The sequence below is a fragment of the Denticeps clupeoides genome, chromosome 18 (genome assembly GCF_900700375.1).
Source record: "Denticeps clupeoides chromosome 18, fDenClu1.1, whole genome shotgun sequence".
Lineage (NCBI taxonomy): Eukaryota > Metazoa > Chordata > Actinopteri > Clupeiformes > Denticipitidae > Denticeps > Denticeps clupeoides.
In genome coordinates this window covers 6,342,757-6,370,567 of record NC_041724.1, presented here as the reverse complement: position 1 = coordinate 6,370,567, position 27,811 = coordinate 6,342,757, and the positions used below count along the sequence as shown (strand labels likewise).

The 27,811-nt window shown below is 45.0% G+C and overlaps 2 protein-coding genes across 4 annotated transcripts; both read left to right on the top strand.

Annotated features, from left to right (window-relative positions):
• Positions 1-16: 16 nt before the first annotated feature.
• On the top strand, positions 17-7,934 carry gabra6a (gamma-aminobutyric acid type A receptor subunit alpha6a). 2 transcript variants are annotated; one of them, XM_028960499.1, is made up of 10 exons: positions 17-152; positions 235-338; positions 1,156-1,223; positions 1,790-1,834; positions 1,906-1,988; positions 2,067-2,210; positions 3,796-3,948; positions 4,041-4,288; positions 6,226-6,470; positions 7,280-7,934. In XM_028960499.1, the coding sequence occupies exons 2-10, from the start codon at positions 303-305 to the stop codon at positions 7,302-7,304; spliced, it is 1,047 nt and encodes a 348-aa protein (XP_028816332.1). In that variant the 5' UTR covers positions 17-152; positions 235-302; the 3' UTR covers positions 7,305-7,934. The 2 variants fall into 2 exon arrangements, with proteins under 2 accessions (XP_028816332.1, XP_028816331.1); XM_028960498.1 differs by having other exon boundaries at positions 1,614-1,834.
• A 254-nt stretch (positions 7,935-8,188) lies between these two features.
• On the top strand, positions 8,189-27,040 carry gabrb2a (gamma-aminobutyric acid type A receptor subunit beta2a). 2 transcript variants are annotated; one of them, XM_028960496.1, is made up of 10 exons: positions 8,192-8,408; positions 8,532-8,617; positions 8,986-9,053; positions 16,210-16,430; positions 19,900-19,982; positions 21,968-22,105; positions 22,629-22,781; positions 24,001-24,245; positions 24,625-24,765; positions 25,289-27,040. In XM_028960496.1, exons 1-10 carry the CDS (start codon positions 8,335-8,337, stop codon positions 25,634-25,636), a joined length of 1,557 nt encoding a protein of 518 aa, XP_028816329.1. In that variant the 5' UTR covers positions 8,192-8,334; the 3' UTR covers positions 25,637-27,040. The 2 variants fall into 2 exon arrangements, with proteins under 2 accessions (XP_028816330.1, XP_028816329.1); XM_028960497.1 differs by lacking the exon at positions 24,625-24,765 and having other exon boundaries at positions 8,189-8,408; positions 25,289-25,636.
• Positions 27,041-27,811: the final 771 nt, after the last annotated feature.

The window sequence follows — 27,811 nt, the reverse complement described above, 5'->3', positions numbered from 1 at the left end:
CAAGATCTCAGCTCAAGTTTCCCATGTCCACCCGTATGGCGAGAACCACGACTGGTCCTCCGAAATCACATTTACGCACAACTGACCTGAAAATCATCACCCTTCAGCGCTGATACGATGATTGTTTTTTATTCTTTGTTGCTGCTGAGCAGGTTGGCTTTAAAAGAACCAACTCTTTACACGCAGGCTAGACCAGACAACATGTCCCGACTTTCTCTTAAATTCAATTCACAGCGCTGGCGAAGTTGCAAACCAGAAGGTGAACGCCGACAACATCACACGTATTTTGGACGCCCTACTGGATGGATACGACAACCGTCTGCGTCCTGGATCTGGAGGTAAGGTTCGTTTGTGTCATTTGCACCAGTCATTTCCCTGGCGTTTCTCTCTCTGTTAGACTGAAATGTCAAATGAATATATATTATGTGTATATTATTCACATATTTCAATATTCATTACTTCCACTCTCTGGATGTGTATGTAAATAAATGAACAACAGCTATTCAGCTTTATTAATTTAGTGCTCCAGAATTGACCACAGTTGATGAATTACCCATTTTACAGACACTTTACACATATATTAATATTGGAATGGAACACTTGAAATACTCTGCCAGTCAAACGTTTGCATGCACTTACTCATTTATGGATCTTGCATCTTTTACATTCAAGAACAAAACTGAAGACATGGGAGAAGGAAATAATACACGCGAGGCTATGTAATATATCAAAAATATATCAAACGAGGCAAAACATTTAACGTTTGGCTCTCTCAAAACCGAGGAGCCACTCGTGGCTTCTCTCCACCATCTTAAGTTCGACGACGGGGACGGTTTCCAACAGTCCTGAAGCTTTATGCTGAACACTTTCTTATCATTCGCTCATATTAATGAGCATCTAATGAAGCGGCTTTTGATGATGACAATAGTGAGAAAAGCCGCCTTAAAGGTAAAAAGAGTCGACTTTGAAAAAACAAATTTATCGAACATATCTCGTGATACAGCAAACACCAATTCCGTTTCTTGCGTTGGATTCTTCAAAACGGCTCCATCTTAGTCTCCATAAGGGCCACGGAGCAGGGGCGTCCAAACCTTTGACTGGTAGTGCACCTGCGCAGACGTCAGTATTAACGGACTGACGTGAAATGGATTTCAGTTGGTGTTACCGAAGTCAAAACAGACATCTTTGTCACAAGCTTCGGCCCGGTTTCGGACATCGAAATGGTAAGCCCAGTTTTTAATAGCCCTGCTTTTTCGTGTGTGTGCACTGGGGTGTTAATAAATGTTTTGCTAGTTACCCTCCCAAATTAGCCATGGCTGGTTTCAGTCCGCTAAACAGAGGAGCCTTAATGAGCTTCATTTTCGTCCCGAGTTCCAGCAGGGAGACCCTGGCTCAGGACAATTTTAGTCTGACGTCTATAACCTTTCCCGCTCACATATCATTATTTTTATTGTGTGCTCATAAGCAATATCTGGATGTCATTTAAAATGGATTTTGTGTGGATTTAGATACTGATTGGGAATCAGTACTGAGCAGTTACGCGTATTAATGTTTTATAAATGTGGAATGTCATAGTTCATTTGTTTTTACTGTAATCTTTATATTGCTCAAAGGAGTTCACAATTGACATGTTCTTTCGACAAATGTGGGTGGATGAGAGGCTGAAATTCGAAGGCCCAATTGAGATCCTGCCTCTCAACAATCTCATGGTGGACAAGATCTGGACGCCGGACACTTTTTTCCGCAACTCAAAGAAGGCCATCGCTCATAATATGACCACTCCCAACAGGTTGTTCCGCATAATGCAGAATGGCACCGTGTTCTACACCATGAGGTAGATCCTGAATTGTGTTTAATATAAAAAAGTACAAGATTCGGTCACCAATTCTATGTTTATCATCCCAGACTGACCATAAGTGCAGATTGTCCAATGAAGCTTGAGGATTTTCCAATGGACGGACATGCATGCCCTTTATTGTTCGGAAGTTGTAAGTACGTTGTCTCGGGTATTTTGGGGTTTTTCTTGAATAACGATTGATGATATTTTTCTTGGATGTTAAATGCAGACGCATACACAAACCGAGAAATCGTGTACACTTGGAGGAAAGGACTGGAGGCCTCTGTTGATGTGCCGAAAGAGTCTTCAAGTTTGTTGCAGTATGATCTGGTAGGACAGACACTGTCCACCGAGACATTTAAAATCAACACAGGTACATCCTTTTATGCACTTCTGCTGTGACAATTAGAATTGAGACCATGACACCATGACGAATAAAAATAGATTAAAAATGCCGATGAAAATTCCTGATGAGTTGAGTGATCAAACAAACAGGAAAAACTGTGTGTTAATGATGCAACCTGTGGTTGCAGACGTTGGCCTTTTTCTCTGCAGCGGTGATTTTTCTGCCCCTTGAGCAACGAGCCTAAGATGCTTGACTGGTCAGCCTTAAAAAAAAAAGGCCGTGATGCAGAACGGAGGGTCTGCTGCACTCCCCAACTGCATAGCTGAGCACCAGGGGCCCGCGGAGGCGAGAATTATGGACAGGGAAAAAAGCAGGGTCCCCCACTGAGGACCCATCAGCTCAGCAGAGCAGGGTGAGAGTGGATCAGGCAGCTACCCAAAAGATAGGCTTGTGGCCCAGTTAGCCTGTCAAAGACGAGAGAGAATCTCTCCCTCTCGCTCACTCGCTCGCTCGCACACAAATTCTCTTTGTACCGAACTCATATCTCTGTTAGCAGGGCCTTCTGATGGGGGCTGCACTGACGTTCTTTAATGAGACGGATGTAACGATGAAAATGTTTTTCCCTTTGTCATATGTGTATATATGTGTGTGTGTGTGTGTCTGTGTGTGCATTTTTTCCCCTCTTCCGCTGCCTCCCACTTATCTATGCATTTACAAGTGTCAGTGTTTGATCTTTCAGTTTTTTTAGATGACAGCATGTACAGACCCACTCTGATCATGTACGAGAACGCAGCGAACTAAGTGCCGCAAACACAATAAGCTGTACAACAGCATTATACTGTACTCCAGATACCAAAGAAAATAGCTACACTGACAGCATTATCTCCACCAGGTTTACCCCCCCGTGGAGCAGGAAGGATTTCCCGCATCCCAAAATCTGGATGCATCAGTATATTGTGTGTAAACCACTTCAGTGATTACTGCTTCATGGATCGAAATTTTATTTTACAGCAAAAATTATATGGCAATTACTGGGACACATGAAAACCCAAAATGTTAAGAAAACCCTCCCTTTCAGGATTAATTATTGACAAAAATAACTAAAATCAAGAAATCATGTTCAAAAATATTATCCTGTTGTCTGAACATAATGAAATCAATTAAATCAACACATTTAAATTATGTAGCATAGATAAATGAATGTGTATTTTTAGTGTGGAAAAAAGTGTTATTAATTCCAATCTGGCAACCTTAAAGCATTTGTTATGCAATGTTGTATTGTACCTTTACCCATATGTAAGACAACGCCACTATCAGTTTTCATGGAAAAAAAATATGGCTCAATGTGTAATTCTATGTAAAAATTATTCAGAAAAAAAACTTTATATGTCATGAGAAAATCATTATTCTGGTGGTATATTTCCACATCAATCTTCTAGATGCATCACTCTTCTGTCAGTCTCTGTGGGACAAAAATGAAGATGGCCAATGCAAACTGTACATCATCAGCTGTACCACACTATACACACAAGGTGGAGCTACAGGTCAGGTGGTCTCTAATAAACTGGCCACATCACACTCACTGCATCTCCTTCTGTTGTTTTAATTCCAGGTCAGTACTCTGTTCAAGTTGTATATTTTTTCCTGCAACGAAAGCTGGGCTACTACCTCATTCAGACATATATCCCGCTGATTATGGTGGTGGTGCTGTCACAAGTGTCCTTCTGGATCAACAAGGAGTCAGTTCCTGCACGTGTCGTTGCTGGTGAGACATGTCCGCTCTGTGTAGAGCTCTACTGCACCTTGACAGTTCAGATATGTCAGAGCTAAATACACAGACTTACTGTAACCCTACAGGGGTCACCACCGTTCTCACCATGACCACCCTCAGCATGAGCGCTCGCCAGTCCCTGCCCAAGGTGTCCTACGCCACCGCCATGGACTGGTTCATTGGCGTCAGCTTCGCCTTTGTCGCCTCGGCCCTGGTGGAGTTTGCGGCGGTGAACTACTTCTCCACGCTGCAGGCCCGCAGGCTCCAGCGCCGAGGCTCCAGGGTGTCGGGGCCAGAGTCGGTCGCCACAGGCAGCGATGACGAAGTGGGCACGGTAAGTGTGCCTCATTTAACATTCACCATCGACAACCCCAACATGACAGTGGTGACAGTCACCTATCTGCCCTCTGGGACACAAGTATTTCTGATCTGTTGGAAATGGAAAAAACACATTAAATTATTAAAGAACGTCAAGAAAATAGAATCACAGGAAGAGTTAGAGAGGCCCATGCTGGGTCAGTGGGTGTGGTGAAGATGAGTGAGGTGAGTTCAAGTTCAAGTCTAGAAAGCTGTAGAAAGATTTTATGTAGTTCATACATTAAATTACATTACGTTTATTTGACAATGTGAGTTGAAAAAATTATCTCTTCCATAATGATTAATTTAATTTGATTGCTGAGAATTCCAATACATGCAAAAAAAGTATGGATTTAATGTAATCTATGAATTGATTGAAAAATGCTTTAGACAAAGATGCTTCTCAAGTGGTGGGAGGACAACAAATGCCCCATGATTGGTGAAGGAATTGGTGGTGAAAGCCCAAACTGCCATGCAGAGTCCTCGCTGAACACAAGCAGATCTTACCTTTCATGCAGACGTAAATATGCTAATGTTGCAGGCATGTGGTGTCTCTCGAGATCCCAGCCACGTGGCTCAGCACACAGTTGGCGTTTTAAAAATAGCCTCAGTACTACAACCAAGCTCCATGGCTCGTTTTTTCGCATAATCTGTCACCTATATCGCTCATGCAGTGCCTGCGGTTCGCAGCTGCTGTGTGATCCATGGGAACGGAAATTGTGGCGAATGGGCATGTCGCATTTGTACTGTAAACTGGGGGCATTTGCCACCTCCCTCGTTGTCAGAGAGAGCGTAAAAACAATGCTGCGTTAATGGCACTGTAATTGGTTTTAGAATTCAATGGGGTTCAAGAGTCTTGAGAGCACTGGTGAATTTGCTTCTAATTTTCAATTTTGTTCATTTGTGTTTTTTTTTTTTTCCACCATTATTTATTATATTATCAGCTGAACAAAGTGAGACAAAAGTAGAATCCCGAGTTGCATGTAGCAGAACCTGATGTGCTCTGTCCTCACAGCATGATGTGAGAATATTGTCAAGAATGTTGTTGTACAAGCACTAAACACGTTCTGCTTGGCTCATTACTTTGAATTACAAGGTTCCCAGTGAGATTGGGTCCGAGACCCTAATGAAAAATTATGCACTGGAATAAAGTACTGTACACCGTCATTTGAATAAACGTTGATTAGGAAACCGGTACTGCTGAGAGGACGAACAGTCATTGCTCACGAGACTCAATGGAGATTCTCTTAAACCTGCTTAGTAGAAAGGGCTCGAGATTCAGAAAAAGAGATTTGTTGAACGAGCACGGTGTGTGACCTAGTTGAGATCTCTGCTGAACCTCATTGTGTGACATACATGAGGTCTTCTGGTAAAAAGAAAAAACAGAAGCAGGAAGAATAAGTATCTTAGTACCCAAGTTTTTTTTTCTCATATTGCTCTCTGTGCAGCTTAGGCGAAACTATTGAAATATTAAAGGGTTTTGAGATATTATGGGATTTTTCGGAGGTGTTGCGTAAGACGTCGCGTGCCGAATGTGTTCACGAATGTCACATTTACTAGTTCGCCAGTCGCAATGGAGCTAATCTTTCCTGCATGTTCGGTGTGGTAGGAGGACATGGTCCATGGGTGATATTACGAGGGGAAACGGTGGAGGAAGGGAGGGGACTTGAGTACTGTGTGTCAGGGGCCGAGTTCCCCCTCTCCAGGAGCAGTCCTTTCTTCTTTGTATCCGTTCGTTTCAGTAAACCCTGATGGCATTAGCAGCCGCGCCCCCGAGCACACGCCACGGAAAAAAAAAGCCATTACAGACGCATCGGTTAATGCGACCGTTTAATGCGGAGCACATTAGTATTTACTAATTAAGCAAACGAACAGCCCTGACCCTGCGCTCTGTCCACACTGTTGCCGGTCCAGCCGGACAGCGGGAGCAGCAGCAGGGTCAGCGGCCTGAAGCGCAGGATCAACTCGCTCAGCACGGAGCCCCCGACCCGACTGCCCATGTTCCTCCAGCAAGGCTCGGCCCTCCCGGCCAGCGTGACGCTGACGGGCACCAGTCCCATCGACCAGTACGCCCGCGTGCTCTTCCCGCTGGTCTACGGCTTGTTCAACTTCTTCTACTGGATCGCGTACCTGCGGAAGGACACCATGGAGGAGGCCAGGTTCGTACTGGGGGTGGGGGGGGTGGGGCGTGGGACGAAAACGTAATCTGGCAACCGACTGTGATCTATTATCTCAACGTCAGTGTAAAAATTTTATTTCATAGCAGTGATGCCTATGAAAATTCAGCCCTTTGAGCTTGTACGGGATCACAGAACTGCAGTGATTGTCACATGTGATACACAGCAGCACAGCACACGGTGCACACAGTGAAATTTGTCCTCTGCATTTAACCCATCACCCTTAGTGAGCAGTGGGCAGCCATGACAGGCGCCCGGGGAGCAGTGCGTGGGGGCGGTGCTTTGCTCAGTGGCACCTTGGCGGATCAGGATTCGAACCGGCAACCTTCTGATTACGGGGCCGCTTCCTTAACCGCTAGGCCACCACTGCCCTCGTGTCAAATGTGACAATAATCTGATGCAATTGTTACCATGTTCCATCACAACGCGCCATTTGCCGTGATCCCCACCTTCAGCCTGTACAGCCCTGTAGTTCGTGATGGTTTTTTTTGCAGAACTTCCATGCTGCTGTGTACGTTCCGCCCAGCAGCACAATTGGGAATGCTCTCGCCCGTGCGGCTGCAAGGACAGAAACTGTTCAAACTTTAATAAACAGTAGCTGCTCGCTGCTTGTCTGGCACGATTATGTTGCCTGTAATGCATAAATAATTTCTGATTCTGAAAAGGCCAGGGCACAGGGTGTGCTGAAAAGCGCATGCAGCGTTACGACTGAGCTAAACTCATGTGAACGTATTGCACCGACCCTTGTGATATTGTGTTTTGCTTGTGCATGTGTCCTTTTGTCTTTGCAGGGACATTGTGTCAGCTTCTGCTTAGACGCTCCAGCAACATCTCCGATTCTCCCACCTCAGTGAAAAGCTCCGCGGACAACCCACTCGGACTCGCTCGTCCCCACTTAACCACCACCCACCCTCGGCCTAATATCCATTCACGCTTCCACCGGGCCACGTGTCAACAGGGGTCAAGGGCTGCAGACCCCTTCTGCCGTTTTTCCGGACTGGGTGCCGGGCAACTCCCCGGACCGCCGCCTCCGTGGGCACGGAAAGAAAAAAAGAACATGCAACCGGATGATATAACGTGCAGCTGTAAGCAGTGATGCAACGGTTTCAGATGCATGCCCTCCACAGAGGCAGCCGGCTCACTGCACAAGATCAAAAGTGCTGGTCGGGGGGCTTCATGCTCTCAGGCTGCTTCAAAGAGTTTCGGTGTGAAGCGGCGTAATCGCGAGGCCGGATTGTTATGCACCCTGCCTGTTCACATCCACGTCTGTGTGGTAGTCGGCTGAAAACGTGACTCTGAAGGATTCTGCTCCACTTTCTATAGAAAGATCTGTGCACGTCATTGTCTCTCCCCGGCCGTCGGCTTACTGTGTGAAGGTTGCGAACAAGCCCACCATGTTGCACATTCAGCATGCATCTCTGCGCCATAATAAAGTATCTTCCTGACGTTGGGTTTCACGTGTCTTGTACATGCATCGCACACACACACCCTATTATTCTCAGAAGTCAACTTATTTGCACGACGCCGCACGCTGAAAGTTGTGTAAATTTTCGTCGCCGGGCCTTAGGTTCCACGGCGTTGGTGGCGTTGGGCTTTGACCTTGACGTCGCTCGCCGAGGCGCATTCCGGTTCGAATGGACGTCTTCCCTTTAATTTTTTCCCTCTTCCCTCCCTCCCTCCCTCCCTCCGCGACGGAGAACCGCTCATCCACCATCAGCGGCAGCTGCTCTTTGATGTGGAGGCAGGATGCGCGCATGCGCGCTGCGTCGGCTCCGCTGCGCTGTCTGGGAGTAAGTTGAAGGTGCTCCGTCTTCGCCCGAGCCAAAGCCCCGTCAAAACTGTTGCGATGGAGCGGAGCGGGACGAGCCTGTCCGTCGCCTCCATGTGCCTTTTACTGCTCGCGGTGGCGTGCGCGCAGAGGTAAATCTGGACGCTGTTTATACGGCGTGAATTTAAAAAAAAAAAAAGGAAAGGGGGGGGGGGACATGCACCAAGACGTTTCGCAGCCGGTTTACGTGATCGCGCGTCTCCTTTCGTTCCCAGAGACCCGAGCAACATGCCAGTGGTGAAAGACACGGTGGACAGGCTGATGAAAGGATACGACATCCGACTGAGGCCGGATTTCGGAGGTAAGGAAGGCGGGGACGCGGCGCATCCCTTCCGCAGCGCGACCCTCCACGTTCCCAGCGCGGCGACGCATCTTTCGTTACCGCGCGATTTATGTAAATGCATATCTCATCTCGTACGTGCTCCGGGTGGGTTTTTTCTCTCTCTCTCTCTATCTCACGCACCCTTTGCATTAATGCGCGAAGATGTGCGCGCTTTTAAGCTGTACTGACATTGCAGTCGAGACGCAGAGCAACAGTGTCGAATTGCAACGTTCCGCTCGGGATTTTAAGTTGCCGGGGACCAACGAGCGGCTGTTCGGGGACGCAATGCCACGTGAAGAGGCGCTGCCCTCACCCCCCCATCCCTCCCTCTCTCCTCCGTTTTCTAGGTGCTCCGGTGGCCGTGGGGATGAACATAGACATCGCCAGCATCGACATGGTGTCCGAGGTGAACATGGTACGTGGCGGTCCTCCTCGATACCCAACATCCCTTCTCCTCCCCACGCACGCACGCACACGCACACACGCCTCCCCGCCCACGGCCACGGCAGCCGCATTTTTGGGGATTCAAAACACACGCGCGCGCTGGCGTCGCGGCCGCGCGCATGTGGGGTCACGCACACGAGCCTGCGGACGAAGGAGGGTGGGTGGGTTGGGGGGAAAAAAGAGAGGAGAGACGCCGTGCGTCCATTTCAAGGTGACTGTTTCCCTCGGCGGCGAAGGAGCTGAGCGCGGACAGGACGTGACGTGACTGAGATGGCCACGAAAGACGCAACATTCGCATTTTCCTGCCATGAAATCTATTGTATTGGCTGGCGCTTGTGCGAGGTCCCCACCCGCCGATGGCAGCAGAGCGGTGACGATGACCCCGCAAAGGTGTCATTTGGACGGGGTCTCACGATCAAATCACAGATCCCGTGCAACGTTACTATTGCAGTGTGTTTTCTCTCTCTCTCTCTCTCTCTCTCTCTCTCTCTCTCTCTCTCTCTCTCTCTCTCTCTCTCATTTCATTTCGAAAATGACATAATTGCTTTTCTTGTAGACTAATTTGCAATGAGTAGCCTTTAAATGAGAGGAAGGGGTCCGTTTTGTGCAGAAAAAAAAACGCTTGGTGTTGTGATGACGTCTGAACTCTTCACGTGGGAAAGGCGTGACGTCACGCACGGTGGTGAATTGGTGCTTACGTCATTCAGTGGCCCTGAAGGTGTTTTTGTGTTCTTTTCGTGGAAAATGGTCTACCGTTTTAATCAGATCACTGTGGCTGTGTTAACGTTCTCTCTCACTCTCTCTCTCTCTCTCTCTCTCTCACACACACACACACACACACACACACACACAAACACAAGAACATGATCTGGTTTTATACTTACAGAACCTAAAAAAAGGCATGGTCCTTTGCAGTGTGTCCTGTTTGCATGTTTTGAACTTTTGGGTCTTAGATAAAAGCAGTTCATTTGCAAAAATATCAACACTGAACCGACAACTAATATTGAGGGTTTGATATAGTTTAGACCTTGAAGTGCTGCAGTAATCCTCAAATGATATGTGTGGGAAATGGATGCCAAAAGTAAAATGGACCGTGATCCAGTATCCAGGTCCAATTAGTGGATTTTTCTATTTACATTGACCCAAGCTACAGACAACTGGCAGAAGAAACAGAGTGAGATCCAATCCAAAATTTCACTTCATTAAAACTTATAATTATTGTGAACATTTTCTGCCATTGTAACATCAGCACATCCAAATTCAAGGGGGTAAAACCCCAACGGTAATATTTGTCGAGTACAGTTAATAAAGAGTTTTACATGCAGTTGTTATTTACAATAAGTAATTTATTGACTTTTGATATCCGCCGAACTTTGGTGCGCAATTAACGAGTAAATGTGAGAGTTGAAATGTAGAGGTTTTTTTTTTTCCTGTTCCCACATCTAAATGCTGCTCTCCCCACTCGTAGCTAAATGGACCCGACTAATTAGCATGGAGACTCCCAGTCAGTAGAGGAAACGTCACCCCGAGTCTTTTAAAGGGCCCGGCGCCTTCATTAGAAGGCAGAAGCCGAGTTCCCCGTGCCCCGCTCTCGTCTCACACGGCGCCTCGGCTTCCCGCCCCACGTGAGCTCATTAGTCCGGTGGGATATTCTGGCTGTGGACAGCTGGACTGCCGTTGCAGAAAAAGAGCTGAACAAACGCCCCAGGTGTTCAAAAAAAAAAAAAAAAAGAGAAAAAGTGCACTCTGGTATTCGGCAGCGGAATGGCTTCACTTTGACAAAGGTGGCCCGGGACGTCCAAAGGTCGCTTGTGCCGCTTGGCGATGGAAATCCTTGGGTCGGAGTGTGGCTGACGTGCCATTCTGCCTTGACATTAAGCCCTCCTGCTATTTCGGGGGACGGAGCTGAAGTGTGGACTGGAGCTGCGTCTGACCCGATGACTCACAGCGTTTCAGGAAAAGACGGACGTGCTGCAAATAGGAAATTATGAAATGTATCTCCCCGCCAACGCTTGTTGTTGTTGTTTTGTTTTGTTTTTTCGTTTTATCGTGCGAGATTGTTCTCGGTTCCTTTACGTGGCAGCTGTAAAGACCAGCTGTTTGTTGGGAAAATGTGAGTGCAATGCGCCCGCTGCCGGCTCACGGGGAAGTCATTAGCGGGCGGAAACGTTGCTCTTTTAATGACCGCTATCTTGTCGGGCATTAAGTTGGCAACATGAAGGGGAGGCGGGGGCAGGCCGCTGATAGCTTGCAGGAGGGGACTGGGGACAGGGACGCATTAGATCACATTAGCACCACAGCTTTAGATGCTGCACTGCTGTGTGTAAATATACATTTTGTTAATTAGTGCCTTTTAACAGCCTCCTCCCTTTTTCCATGAACGGAGGTTTCTGTTATTTTTATGCGACGTTGCCATGACAACCTGCCACGATCCGGGTTTTTTTTTTTGCGTGCAGAAAAGAAAGAATAAGGCGAGAAAAGCGGGATTCTGGAGGCCGGTGCAGAATTCCTCTGCCATAATTGCTTTGTGTTGTCTGATACTCGACTGCCCTTCATCTTCCTCGTTTAAAGCATCGCTGACGGGACACGCGCCGGCTTCGGTGGTCAGCCAGTCCCCTGCTGTTTTTATTCCCGTACAGGCAGCAAACAGGGAGACGTTGACCTCCCCGAAATCGGGGCACTAACGAGATCTTGTGGAAGTAGATCTAAGGCACAATGGGCTGAATTATTTATCACGGCTACAACCAGATTTCCTGCTAGTTGGCGCAGCGCAGTAATTGGTTGGTAAGTCGTCCCAGCACAGCTGTCAGTCTTTCTTCCTTGTCTGTGTTTAAGTAGCTGTAAAAACGTCCCATTGGGGTGTGTGGCAAAATGGGCGTGACATTATCACCCAAGGGTTTAGGCCGTGGGGCTCTTAACATCATCTCCCTCATGACCTCTGATGTTTAGAGGCATCTACTTAACCAGTCATTCGGATGGCTTCCCTGTCATGGCAAATTAACAAGTGCCGCCAGTCTGCTGTTGTCCAGCTTTTCACCCGTGTGAAGATCACGGGTGCTGACATGTCGGGCCACCCGCTCGCCTCCTACCAGCTTCATCTGCCCGCCGTCCCCAAAAAACTGGAACTAACCCGAACCCCCCCCTTAAAGTGAGGCTGCAGGCCATCCTGCTGGGACGAGCGTCTGTAGGACGGCTGATTTGTCACGAGTCGGGTTATACCACCCACCTGGTGTCAGTAAATATGGATGTAGAAAGGGTCTGACGGTGTACTGTCAAAATGCTAATGGTGTGTTGATGTCGGATGCACTTTGTGTCGCTGTGCCATCTGTAGCCTTGGCAGACTGTGTTGAGATGTCAGTGGCGGGTGGCATACGGCACCCAGCATCGGATGTTCCTAGTGATGCCTCCTCAGAAAATGTGTAATCTCTGCAATCGCCACTTCTACTCCAAACTGTCGAGAGTGACTCTATTTTCATTATGATGTGAAAGATTTTAGGGGCTATCTATGTCCTTCTAACCATTCATTATTGTTCAAACACCAAATCAAACACCATATATGCTGACTATTAGTACTACGGTTGCAATGGCCATTCGGTTGAGCCATTCAGTCAGCTCTGCATGGTCCAATACTTCCTTATGGATTGTGGGATTTTGGCTTTTCACTTTGAAATTGGTGTATAAATGTCCTGTGAGTGCCAATGGGCCTGTCCTATCATTGTTGTGCCTCCACCTACTCTCCCCCTCTCGTACTGTTGTAACTGGAGCTGAGGTGGAAGTGCGACTTGAACATAGATGCAGGAAGAAAATAAAAGCAAACAGGCATGGCGAGCATTAGCGGAGGAGATGAAAGACAAAGGTTCGAAGAAGAACAGTCGAGCGACTGGGTGATAGACAACTATCGTAAATGCTCTTGAACAGATCGAATGTGGCACATCAGATAAACACAAGAAAGCAATCCAAGCCTTGTTCTCTCTACGCACAAAACGTGTACAGAAGACAAACTGAAACTGTGGTCCAAAAACCGAGGTATAAGATAAAAAAACAAATCTAATAATCAATCAAATTATTTTGTCTTTTGGGTTTCAGAAGTAAGATGAGCTGGATGTGTCAGTGGTTGAGAAGACGTGCCAGTTATTTTAATTCCATGAGAAGAATGGTGTCCATGTTACACTGTACATAACATGTGGTTTCCATTTTCCAATTCTATTCCATTTGTTTTTTGAGGTATTCTGCCCAACACGTAGTTCAAATGACAAGTAATTTGTGCAGAGCTTTGGGAGCAGTGTTTGGGGGTAGTGTGAAAAGTGCAAAATAAGTGCAAAAAGCAGCTAGTGCGAATAGTGATTTACCTGTAAAAAAAAAATGTGGCACACGAAAATGAACTTTGTGCAATCCAGACCCTAGGTAAGACTACATTTACATTACATTTACAGCATTTACCAGACACCCTTAACCAGAGCAACTTACAATCAGTAGTTACAGGGACAGTCCCCCCCTGGAGACACTCAGGGTTAAGTTTCTTGCTCAGGGGTTCATAGGCGAGTGTGTTACCCAGTAGGCTACTACCACCCATTACTTTTATCACCTTTTTTTTTTTATAAGACTACTTTTATCACTCTTTTATTACTCTTATTGAGTACCGTTAGGTCACAATTTTTCTATTTGATCAGCATTTGCTTCAACAAATGTTACAGAGGTAGCTGAAATGTAAAAAAAAAAGAAATGCGATGCAAGCTTCTTGACAGAAATGAGCGAGGATGCTAGAATTAGCATGGAAGCTAATTAGCGCTCCTTTTAGCAGTTAGCCCCGGGCCCCAGATGGGCAGCGGATGGAGAGCAGGGTTCTGCGCACGAGAGCAGCGGCCCTGTGTTTCCTGCCTCTGTTTCCAAACCCATCGGTGTCAATGGAGAGCAAACAGGCCCCCAAAGAGGCATCTGCCGCCATCTGTGACCACGGTAATTACGCTCAGCGCCCCGCGCCCGAACGAGGGGGTGAGCGGCTCCAGGCCCAGGTGCTCCTCGCCCAGTCACTTGGCAACGGCATCCTGTAAAAAAAAAAAAAAATACAGCGAGAATAAATAAACCGGCGGGCCGCTCCTCTCCGAGCTCGTCCCACGAAACTGTGCGCGTGTTACGAAACGAACCGAAATCACACAAAAGCTCCGACCCAACGCTCTCCAGCATTTCCGTGGGTCCCGCAGTGACCTAAAAAAAAAAAAAAGTCTTCCGCAGCCGCATTCATGAGATCCGTGCCCCGCGGTGCCTGGTGACACGTGTTAGGGCAGACTACGGCCTGCCTGCCACAGGGTAAAGGTGGATGCATTATGCGTGTACTGTAGTTCTGTGTGTGTGTGTGTGTGTGTGTGTGTGTGTGTGTGTGCGTGTGACTGTTCGTGATGGAGCCGGTGCTGAATTATTTGGCCACTGAGGCACAACAGCAGGAGCAGTGCAGATGGAGGGTCTTAGAAAATCGAAAGCGCCTTCCACTTCTTAGGGCCCTGAGTGACTTTTATCGGGTGTGAAGCGATATGTTTGGCAGGGGCCGATAGGTGGTTTTAGGACTGCCCTTCCACTGTTGGAACAGAAAACAGGAAGTCGGCTCTGGATCAATTTAGAAACAATTTAGGAAAATACGTTTTTCTTTGTTTTATTGTCCTCTTCAGACATCTCCATTAATGAGTGCTCTCAACTGTGGGCTGAGCAACATTACGCTAAAACTACATTATCACAAAATGTTTTCTGAAATTTTTTTGAACATAACCAATATAGATGCTAATGCCAGTGTCATTATCATTGCGGATAGCGACGGATTTCCGGGCGTACCTACGTGGCTGCAAAGTAAATAAATAAATATCAGGTTCTCCCAGTGACCAGTGTTCTGAGAGTAGGAGTTCTCCTTATGTTAACATTTTCTCTGATGTTACTGAACCAGGAGTAGCCTAGTGAGGAGGGAAGAGTATGTTCTGAATCAAATGAATAAAGCCTTTTAACTGTCTTGTTTCTGGCACTTCCGACTTCACAAGTGCAGTGTCGTGCAATCACGATGTCAGATCGTGCGATTACATGATCGCAAAAACGATGCGATTTATATTATGTGTTCTTGGACTGAAGCAACAAAATATTATGTAATTGTTTCTAAGTTTACCAACTGACTAAACTGACATCGGCTGCCCAGTCTGATTTTAATAAATAAATGTATTAAATGTTAATTTGACATTGCCAGGTGATGGTGACCGCAATATACAGAGTATTTATTATAGCAGGGGGTTTATTACATTTCACAGGGTTTCAAATTTTTTTGTATTATCCAAAATACATTGTTATATTTCTGTTTAATTCTTTAAAGAACAAAGCTGAAATTATTAATACACACCTGAAACATTTGAATATTAATAAGATTTCAATTTTTTTATCTCTTTACATAATATATCATTAAAAATAATGGATGATTACATGGGACATTTTGATAACTCAAGTTACTTTTTTCACATAACTAGTCAAAACTATGAACAAGTGTGACACGTATGTAGTACTTGTTGTGCCTTACTACTAGTTAGTTCAATATAAGGTTATGACAAAAGCAATACAAACAGTTTGAAATTTTGCCATGTGATGCACAGGACACAGAAAACTAGTCTCACTTGTTAAAACAAACTTCCACAATAAAATTCGGTGAACTCTATAAGCATTCAGACAAAACTATTGCACCAAATATTTCAATGTATAATGGGTGTCAAAACTGTGCAACACTTCAATAAAATAATGTTTATGTAATACCAATACATGCAACTAAAATAACCAATTTCATATGTCTGCAAAACATTCAGTTTTTTAATATATTCAAATTAAATGACATTTTCCGAGTTCCCATGTTAAATATTAGGACAAAAACAAAGCGCAAATATTACTGAATTCTTTATGGCATTTTAGTTTCATTTTTCCAGAGATTGGCCCTAAATACATTTGAGTACATTCTTACAAAGGATAAATACATACCACATTGACGATTCTCCATCAACATCTGAGAAATAAAATTATTTCTGAAGGTTGGTTGCCACACTGTAATGATTAAAAGAATGCATTTTCAGAGATGAAATTCACTGGCCTTCCTCTCATTCGCTCCCTAGGACTATACACTGACGATGTATTTCCAGCAAGCTTGGCGAGACAAGCGCCTGTCTTACTCCGAGATCCCACTGAACCTCACGCTGGACAACCGGGTTGCTGACCAGCTCTGGGTTCCTGACACTTACTTCCTAAATGACAAGAAGTCCTTTGTACACGGTGTCACCGTCAAAAACAGGATGATCCGCCTCCATCCCGATGGAACGGTGCTGTATGGACTGAGGTAAGGGACCTTCGAGGGCAAAACTTCTGTCTATGAAGAAAACACATAAAGGATGCAGGCTCAATGCTCAACATACATATTACAGACGTTAATATTTTTGTGATATCATGACACATGAAACAGGACACCAATAAGATGTTAGTTGCAAATATCCAATCTTTATATCATTATGTGTTGATATTGTATCCTATCAATATGTGTATTAAATAACGATGCTTTTATATATTTATTATAATAATAGCTACGAATTGGGGGGAAAAAGCCTGCAGTGAAGCAAATGGAACCTGCTAGCTGTAGGCTGTCAACTTGTGGTGAATGGAAAAGCTGCAGTGGCTTCTGGAGCCAACAGACCATTGTAATGAATACTCTGTAGTATCCAAATTTTTCTTTTCCAGTATGAAAGTTTTTTATTATATATACTTACCAGAAGACCAAGAAGACCAAGGTTCAAACACCACTTTCTACCATTGTGTCCCTGAGAAAGACACTTAACCCTAAGTTGCAGAGTGAGAGGGAAAGTGTCTTTCTCTGGTAGAAAGTGGTGTTTGAACCTGGGTCTTCTGGTTCATAGGCAAGTGTGTTACCCACTAGGCAACTACCACCCTACCAGTATATACTGGTATATATACTGGTATAAAATCCAGTATATAAGGCGGGTTTTATAATAGGTCAATTATTTTTTTTGTAGAACAGGTGGTTATTTTTGGTGAAATACTAATTTGCATGGCCTGATAAAAAAATTCTCTATCAAATTATAAACGTTTACTCCGCTCAGCCCCCTCAACCAAAACCTGATTCTGGATCCCATTGTGACCCCAAGAATCATTACACATCATTGCTAGAGAATCCCAGATACCCTTTGGTGTGGGTGTGTGCGCGCGCGGATCTGTTTGTCTTTTATCCGATGCTCAGGCTCCTTCCTGTACACTTCTGTGTGTGTTGCTGTATTACATTTGTACAAATGACACATCGGTTGCTATATTTAGGGGGACAAGATTATTGTTGCTAAAACCATCAGCGAGTGTCGCTGTGCTTTCCTTGTTCTTGCTTGACGGCTTTTACGCATCAGAAGGTTGGTTAAAAAAATGTTATATCTGCACGGCAGCAGGTAATTCGCTGTCGCTCCGCTACAAAAATCAATAAAGTGTCATTTCTGACGCTTCATTACGTAAGCGGCCAATTATATAAGCTAACACATATTTTACATAACAACGGAAAGATGGAAACGGGTGTTGAGGTGGGGGCTCTCTCCGAGACGCCGCCGAGACCCAGATGAGCGCCCACAAGAGAGGCGGCGCAGGCGCGTGCCGCTGCACGGGGCGGCCTGCCGACAGCCGCGGCGCAGCGGGATGGTTTTCCGTCGAGCGACAAGCTGTAGGTGTGCTTTTACAGAGGCCCCCGGGGTGGTCTGGGGACCACACTCTTTTAACACCAGGCCGATTTTCAACGCCTACCTGAACTAAAATGCAGCTGCATGGCACAGTGATGAAAACGTATGCTACTAAACGTGCCATGTGTTGTTGACTGGGTAATGTGCAATTTGAACTAGAGACAATAAAACCCTGCAATGATTTGTTTTAATAAAAAACTGTTAAAGGGGGTGGACAGATACAGGGATCGGTTCATCTTCTGCTCATCAGATTGGTGATAAATTCGTCTTCCGCTCACTAAACTCTTAACGTACATTGGCACTTTTCTTCACTGCCTGTGTAAGAATAGATAGATAAAAAAAAATAAAAATCTGTTAGATATTACGGTCCAGTTGTCTTAAAAGGCTCTCATAGGACAGCTGGTGTGGAGAGGCTGTGCGTTTTAAATTATTATCTCTCTATAATGCCATCGCTACAGTTTCCCTTCAAGTCTTTCACCTCAGCTTCCCCAAACTTGTGAATGAATTAGCCGGCCCATCTACTGGGGGAAAAAAAAATGCAAATAAAAAATTGCAAATAAAAACAGGTTTTCACCGTCGTCGGAAAAAGAAGCGCAGAAGAATCGGCTTTGATTAGGGCTTCCACCAACAAATCCAGGGAAGAGTGAAGCAGCAGCTAAATTTGGTCCCGCAAATATTCCTGTGCTATGACACTCCTGCGGTGTAGAATAAAACAGCAAGGAGCTCTTTTTAGATCATTTTCATAAAGGGAATTACTGGGACCACGAGGCATTTTTTTCAAATTCTTTACGTTTTTTTTTTTTTTTTTTCGCTCCTCAGTCGGAATTATTTGACGCTGTGATGGTTTGACAGGAATGACATTTGAGTTTTCATCTCACCATGTTTAGACATTTGGTCTAGACGTGAGTTTGCGGACCCTGCAAACAGTAATCAGAACCTTCAGTAGGTTCTAAAGGGACAGTTCCACCTGCTGTCATGGGTGATTCGGCTTGCGTTCCGTTGTCTGCGAGTCGTAATCCTCGAAGTATCTGTGTTCGGTTTTATTTTATTTTTATCAGGTATCTTATCCTCTCGCCAGTTAATGAAACGGGAGTCGGAAACCTTTCGTGTTGCGCCACAGCACAAGCCACAGTAAACAAGGTCATTTAGAATAAAGGTGCACACGGTGCCTCGGGGCCTTCACCCAAGCCCGGCGTAAACCGGCGAAGGATGGGGGGGGCGGTGGGAGAGAGGCATTCTGAAAGCAGGTTGCGTTCTAAAAGCATCGCTGCGAATGGTTTAATAAAGGGGAGCGCTGGTCCGGGGCGTGGCAGGGGTCCGCCCGGGCCAGATTCTCCCTCTGACATCTCAGTCCGATCTCAGTTCGCCGATGACGTAGGCACCTATAAATAGGCTGTTATTTTTAGCCCTGCCGTCTTGGCCTAATTTCCCCATTTCTCCAGTAGTGTGATTATTGAACGGCGGATTAGGGGCCGCGCCCGTTGATGGATGGCCAGGAAAGGGTGATCGAGGACAATGAAACCCCCCGCCCACTAACAGACCTGTTATATAAGGACACGACGCAAGAAGCCGTTTTAAATGTTGCAGGAAATAAAAGTCTAAACTCTTTCACCGGGCGCCGATGGGAGCAGAGGATTCTATGTGAAGGGCTTTCTAATTAACTAGCGCTCTTAATTATTAAAGATAAGCTTTCCACAGGATGAATTCACACCATAGAAGTAGAGAAAAACGTCTAAAAAATCCACTGAAAAACAAGTATTTAGTTACTTAATATACCTTTTCCTGAGCATCGGCACCAGAACAGTATTGATGCTTTGATATTTGTTAATTGTTAATTTTCCATTAGAATTCATCACCTGCCAATCAATTTGGCATAATTTGTTATTATTACCCCTTGATCTTCACATTCATAATTATCAAAAAGTTCATTATTGTGAAACATGAGCTGATGAGACACCCAGCTTCACTGGAAGCATTTTCTTTGTCCCTATTATTTCAAATTTGATGGAGAGAGAAGAGATGGGGGGACCTAGAGGGTTGAAGCTCCTCTCACGTCCTCTTTATTCCCTCTACCCGCAGGATCACCACCACCGCCGCCTGCATGATGGACCTGAGGCGGTACCCGCTGGATGAACAGAACTGCACGCTGGAGATCGAGAGCTGTGAGTGCAAAATAAATATGAGGTGACCCGCGTCTGTCAGCTGCCAAGCGTCTGGTCCGAGTCTCTTAACAAACGGCGAGATGGTAAATGATGTTATTACGAAAGCCCGGTGTCTCCCACTTTATGGAGATGAATGGCTTTTTTATTTTTGCCGTTATTGTGGAGTAATTGTGTGTAACGGAGGGGAGGAAGAGTCTGGTAATAAAAATGAAAGACGTGGGAGAGAAATGAGAGGTCTACTCGGCGTTTTATCTCCGTCCCCGGAGTCACGGATTAGACGCTGTGATGTGCTGCTGCAGCGGCCCGCCGCCGTTTGATCACCGCGTTGCCAGGAGCGGAGAAGCAGAGCGGGTCAGGCCGGCTTCGTACCCACCGAGTTCGCTGCTCCCTCGCCCTCGTTCTCCACACACTGCGCTCTTCTTTCATTACTCCCTCTTTCTCGCCATGGCGGCCCATTTTCTTTTTCTTTGTCATTTGAACCTTTTTTATTTTCTTATTACAGTTATTTTCTTATTACTGAATGAAAATATGAGTTATGGGACAGTAATGCTGTTACAGCATTGGTCTCATACATCTTTACTGACAGGTGTTGGATGTCAGTTTGTTCCAGAAGTGCTTCGAATATCCTCATTTTAGAACCCCGTTTTGGATGCTGCGGAACGTAGACATCCTGAGTCCCTAACAGCTGCATGAGGGCCTCCTGCTGGGTGTTCTGGAGGATGGAGGGAGAAGAGGCGAGAAGCAGGATGATGGAGAGGATGCTCTGATTGGAACTGAGTTAATTATTGAAGAGATGTGGGGGGTGGGGGGCGGGGGGTTTGTAATACTATCTTATTGCTAGATATTTATTAATTTATTCAGTGTGCCGTGCTATATGGAAAACAGAATCTAACCTGTTCTGTTTTAGAGCTCCTCATAGAGTGGGACTTTTACAGGGGAAATTCTCCTTGTCAAAACTTAATTTAAATTACTTGAGAATCCTACCATTTCCAATACAATGGATACACCAAGCATCCACTGAGAACAGCAGTAGAACCTGTGTAGTTAGACTTGACCTTGGATTAGATGAAGAACATCTTATCCTAACCTCAAATGGGTCTCCATGTGATATTGGCATTTCACTGGCGAGCTGTACGTAGATAACTATCTTAAAAAGAACGAGAAAAAAAAATGCTGCCTCGCTGTTAATTATTCATGGCACTAAATAGGTCACTGGTTCTCATTACGAGCCTAAAGCTGACAAACTGATACAGAGTGAGAGGGAAAGTGCTGTGTAGTTCCTCTGAAGCGGTGAAAAAAAATGGTGTCCTGCAACCTCTGCAGCACCGAAACTTACTGTTTTCTGGCAGGGAGGAGAGGAAAGGGGACTAAATAGGGGACTAAATAGTTTATCAAGCCCAACACCATCTCGCTCCAGTCTTCGGAAAGTATTTCTGTCACGGTTGTGAACGAAGGACCAGGCAAAGACAAGTTATAGAAGGGACCCTAGTATGATGTTCGGAGAAAACATAATTACACCTCATCACGCGCTCTGCTGAGGAAATAGTCTTTTGAACAGCTGGACAACCTCTCTTGTAGCTAATAATTAATCAGAACTGACTAGCTGGTTATCCGGTGAGCCGTTCTGCTAAAGCTGATGTAAATTTACTTTAAGAAAGTAAGCACAAATCAGTAATTACATTCTGCTTATGTAATGGATGCGTTTACAGCATGTCATTTGACATGTTTGTGATGTTTTATGTCAAAACTCGACCGACCAGTCTGACTTCATTTCGCCATTCGTGTGAAACAGTATTTCACGTGACACTTTAAGGCAAGTTAATATTAAGAGATGGACACAGACACATGGGACCCATTTGTATGGCTGGAGTGCCTACCAGGCTTGGGTGTGACATTTTTCTTTGTTGTTTGGACCATCCCCAAAAGAGACCCCTGTAGCTCATCGTAGTTGGAAGCTCTTGATGACGTATGCATGCTGTCGACAGATGGCTACACCACGGACGACATTGAGTTTTACTGGCGAGGGGGAGACGGTGCGGTGTCTGGCGTGGAGCGCATCGAGCTGCCACAGTTCTCCATTGTGGACTACAAGCTGATCTCCAAGAACGTGGTCTTCTCCACAGGTGCAGTTCACGCGTTTTCCACCAGTGTCTGTTCCACCCTTTACTCCACATGCCAAAGATCTTGTCTTGCATTGCACACCTTCATTAGTTTATGGCCCAGTACTAAAGGTTCTACAGGGTGGGCCATTTATATGGATACACCTTAATAAAATGGGGATGGTTGGTGATATTAACGTCCTGTTTGTGGCACATTAGTATATGTGAGGGGGCAAACTTTTCAAGATGGGTGGTGACCATATTGGCCATTTTGAAGTTGGCCATCTTGAATCCAACTTTTTTTTTTCAATAGGAAGAGGGTCATGTGTGCTTGGTGTGCTTGGTTTTAAATTAACTTTATTCTTTCATGAGTTATTTACAAGTTTCTGACCACGTATAAAATGTGTTCAATGTCACCAACCATTCCCATTTTATTAAGGTGTATCCATATAAATGGCCCACCCTGTAGTTGTGGGTTCTGTTCAGCTTTGGTACTAGCAACAAAGATGCTACGTTTGGTTCCAGTTTACGCTTGTATGTTCTGCAGGGTCCTACCCACGCCTGTCACTCAGCTTCAAACTAAAGAGGAACATTGGCTACTTCATCCTGCAGACCTACATGCCCTCCATCCTGATCACCATCCTCTCCTGGGTCTCCTTCTGGATCAACTACGACGCCTCTGCCGCCCGGGTGGCATTAGGTGAGTCTGAGAATAGACCAGCTTCTGGGCTGGGAATCACATTTCTAGTCCCTGATGGTGTTTCCTCCAGCGCAAAGCACCACACTGACAAATGCCTCCTCGTTACGTCTCATTAGGAGGATTGGAAGGAACCCCTGATTCACAGTGATGCATCTTGTCTGGGTTTGTCTTCCCTCCCCCAGATGTTTATTGCTGATTTGTTTATTTTTTGGGTCTGATGGGACAGTGTCACTGCAATAAACACCAGAACGTTCGCTGACATTTATACAACCAGTGGAAATATAATGATCTCAGGATGTTGGGGTGAGGCAGCGCCTCAGCTAAATGGCAGAGGACCCAGGATGTTCAGGTCTGGGTTATTTATGATGCCGAGCGACGTTGTTCTACTGGTTAACTAAGGAAGAGAAATAACGCAGGTATGGAGTTGGTCATTAGAATGAAATAATTTGTTGATAACGTTCTACCGCTCAGATGTTTCTGTTGAATCAAATGTTACCAGACCACCTTGGTTCTCAGGGGTTTTTTCCAGCTTTCCATAGGCGTGAAATTAACTTTTCTTTTTTCAGAAGGTTGTTTTGCATTTTTGTAGTGCGTTAAACTGAGGGATTTTTCTTTTTTACAGTAGTTGTAAAATTGATTATTCCTTCGGCCAATGAGCATGAGATTAATTGAAGTAGAACCAGTTCAAAAGTCATTAATTCAAAGAGGGTACAGAACTGACACATCTGTAAGAAAAAGTTAAGAGGTTCAAACAGGACTCTGTATTCTGAATTTTGTCATAATGCCACAGGCAATTTCCTTAAAACCTTCCACTGCTTCCTGAAATGTTTTGGGCCATAAAAGATCCATTATTTCATGGTTCTGCTGCAACCGCTGTTCTTTATTTTAACCTGCTGCCTGAATGACACTGTGCTTTGCGAGTCGTAACCTGTGACATGAGCGGCGGGTCTCCAGGTGCAAGATGAGCGCTCGGCTGTTCTCTGGCACAGCACGTGTTTCAGTCGTCCGCTGCGCGCAAATCAGTTCACTCGATTTTCACACTCGCCTGCCTCCCCTTAATGTGTTTATTTCGTATGCTGCTCAACCGTTTTTATAGATTTTTTTTTATTTTTTATGAAAGCATGAACCGCGCCACGTAGTCAGAACAAAAGCAGAATAAAAGAGATGCGGGGGGACACAGTTTGATATGTTTAATTTTGGCATTTTTGCTGATCTCCAGGAATCACCACTGTACTGACCATGACCACCATCAACACACATTTAAGGGAGACGTTGCCCAAGATCCCCTATGTGAAGGCCATAGACATGTACCTGATGGGCTGCTTTGTGTTCGTGTTCTTGGCCCTGCTTGAGTACGCCTTCGTCAACTACATCTTCTTTGGCCGGGGGCCGCAGCGGCAGAAGAAGGCGGCTGAGAAAGCTGCGACCGCCAACAACGAGAAGCTGAGGCCCGACCCCAACAAGGTACGGCGCCGCGTCCCTGACGACTCCATTTTACTCCCGTTTTGGCGAGCACACCGCTCCAGATTTTCGTAATGTCTGTGGTTCGTAGCTCTCTTAATTCATTTGGCTGAATGGAACTTTTTCCCCTTCTCTTCTACCAGAACAGAACAGGCCACAGTCTGATACTCAATAGCAAATAAAACAGCGGGCTCTCGCTCACTCTCTCTCTCCAAGGGCAATTTCTGGAAGGATAAAAAAGAAACATGGCTGGCAGCAGTTCAAGCGCCTCTCATAATAATCGTATTTATTTGTATAAGTTAGATGTGCCAGATCCTTTCTGTTGCAAGCCTACGTTTTTTTTTTTTTTTTTCAAGTGACTGATGACTTTGTATGCTTGCAGTGGTTGGTGGGAAATGTAGTTCAGAGAGATGATGCTCTCTATGCCAGAATGAAACAGAGGGAAATTGACGCGTATGACTCGATGTGGGATCCGATCTTTGCTGAGGAAGCGGCATTAGGACTAGGCGAGCAAAGAAATAAGGTACTTATAACATCACTGAAAGTCAAAACTGACCGTGTGATGGATCTGCATCGCTTTTCCAATCAGAAGAAAAAACATTTTGGACGATGGCTTCCATCATCATCCTCCTCACCGTTTTGTTCTCTCACCTTTTGTTGGTTCACACCTTCAGCCTTTCCCTGATCCCACACCCGTTAGATACGTCAAGCCTGATCAAGCCAGACGTACTGTTTGCTAGTCAAAGTTACGGCTTTATTACTGTGTTGAAGGGTTTGGCAGGGTAAGACTAGAACATTCACAAATATCCCTCTTTTCCCAATCCTTGACCCTATTTTTCCCATCTCAGCCTTTATTTGCCTTATTATTTGCATTATTTTATAATTATGTAGACAGAATTTCAACTTGATTGAAATTCGGTAATGCAGAATCTCAGTATTTATTCATTGGCTAAATAAAAAAAAAGTGAATTATATTGTGCCAATGAAGGTGACACCAGAAGTTGAGATTCATAAAGACCAATCAGAATCTCTCTTTCTGTTTGTAGATGAACCCAGACGACAACATCCTTCTGGGCACCCTGGAGATGAAGAACGAAATGGGCCCGGTGGATCTGTCCCGCGCTCTGGGCGACCCACGCAGCACCATGCTGGCCTACGACAGCTCCACCCTGCAGTACCGCCGGGCGGCCATGGCCCGTCAGAACTACGGCCACAGTGCACTGGAGCGCCACAGCACGCAGAAGAAGAGCCGGCTCAGGAGACGAGCCTCGCAGCTCAAAGTCAACATCCCCGACCTGTCCGACGTTAACTCCATCGACAAGTGGTCGAGGATGATCTTCCCCACCGTCTTCTCCTTCTTCAACATAGTCTACTGGCTCTACTACGTCCATTAGAAGCCGACCCGCCGAGCCAAACAACAGGGTACCTTTTTCTGGCCAGTTGACTCATGAACTACAGAAGGCAACAAATGGATTCCATCGCATATTTTTTTGGCCATTTCATGTTTTGGAACACTTAATTCTCATTAGAAAAAGAAATGTTATGGAAGGAAAAGTGAGTTCAGCAGACATGCAATACATGGAGCCTGTTCCAGAAATCAGTATCGCATATATTTGTCATTCATAGCATACTCCGTGGTTCAGATGTTAATGCTTGTGTTTGCATCTGGGTTTTTTTTTTTTTTTTTTTTTTTCTGGGGTAGTGTATCTGTTTACTTTGTAGACAAAAACTGAATCCAGGACAGCTTTACAGATGACCTGAAAGAAGGCCATCACTGTACAGCCTGATCTCCTCTAATTATACCAATTATATCGGACGAGTTTTAACGCATGCTTCGGTTTGATATTATTTACATCTTGCTCACTGAGCTGGAGCTCAATGCATTTTAGTTTGGACTAGTAAACAGTCGGTGTGTTCTTTCACGCGAGTTTCATGGACGTCATACCTTATCAACCAAGGCTACACAGGGTAAGGCCATGTTCTGGCCGGGGAAATTTTTCTCCGCTTTAAACAATTTACTGTCGATTTTTGGCAACATCGCGATGCGGGACGGATGTGTTTTCGATCTGAACTTTGGCGACTTTGTACCTAAACAAACCCATGAAGAGCCCTTGAGATTGGCTTCTGACTTTGGTGTCTGGACACGAAACCCAGTTGAGCTTTTTGTTTGGCTTTCCTGATGATTTTTAAACAGACTCTTTGAGTTTGGGAACCAGCTGAGGGCCAAATGATCACGTTTCCACCTTTTAAAAAAAAAAATGCAACGCACTGGAGATGGACGTGCTGGATTACCACCTGACAACAACAAGCTCTTGTCAAGAAAGATCTGGCATATCTGTATATCCATTGTCATTATCAATAGTTTTAATTTTTAACAGTAGATAAAGCTATTATATTGTAGCTATTATAAAATACTAATGTTATGAACTATTATTTAAAGTACTTTGAGTGTATTAGTTCTCTTTGGTTAATATAAATATATAAAAAGTACAGTATTGATCACAAACCAGACCAATGATGAATTATTTTTGTTTGTTTTCAAGGCCTTGGTGAGTGTATATTGAGAATATAGCATATATTTATCAAGTGATTTCAATTTATTGTACATATTTGTCAAAACAATCAATTCAAATCTGAAAACATGTGGGGATCTGGACACAGAAGCATCTGGAAGGCTTTTTTTGTGTACATTTCTGTAAATTATGGTTTCATAATGACCTGTAAATAAGCAGTGTAACGATTGTCAGCAAATTACAATGATGTATCTAAATTCAATTAAAATCAAACTCAAACTGTAACCCTCCAATCGTGGAATTTTATTGGTTTTACTTCACAGGTTTTCTCTGTGGATGTTTTATTGGATTCATTGCAATGTAAAGTGTGTGATTTGTTTGTGGGAAGTAAAAAACCCGACTTTTTGGATTTGATTAAGGTAATTTCCACATGTGATGAATCGATCGGCCTGCCGCTGTGATCTGGTGGAAATTTTATGCATTTATTTCAATGACATTTCCAATAACAGTGTTCCAAGTGAATCTGATTACCATCACTCTGTGGCCCAAAGTGCTGCATGTTTTTTAATTACAGTAAATCCATACCTTCTGTTTCCGGGCAGGATACAGGGTAGGGCAGGTGAGATGGAGAATGGGGGTGGAGGTCTGCTCATGGAAGTTCACTCATGAATACTGATTATTGTGGGGTGTTTTGTTCATGACTGACTGGGCGAATGCAGATGGATTCCAGAGACTGCATAATGGATGAAAGGCTACGTATCCATCTCTGTGCTTAAAAAAAAAAGAAGAAGAAGAGTTGTAGTCGGCAGTCAGTTAGCCACAGGGGACATTAAAGCAGAAAGGCATGAACGTTCCGGCACACTCCGGACTCGGGGGCCGGGAACGGCCCTGTAGGCCACAGAGACTGAAGCACGAAAGCCGGGCGGGAACAGAGAGAGCTTTAAACCCCCCCACCGCACACATCACCGCTCAGTTAACCATGAGAGACCCACCAGAGTTTCTTGATTTATTCAGCTCGTCCGAGGGCTCTGCTTTTTCCTGCCTGGTGAATTCCAA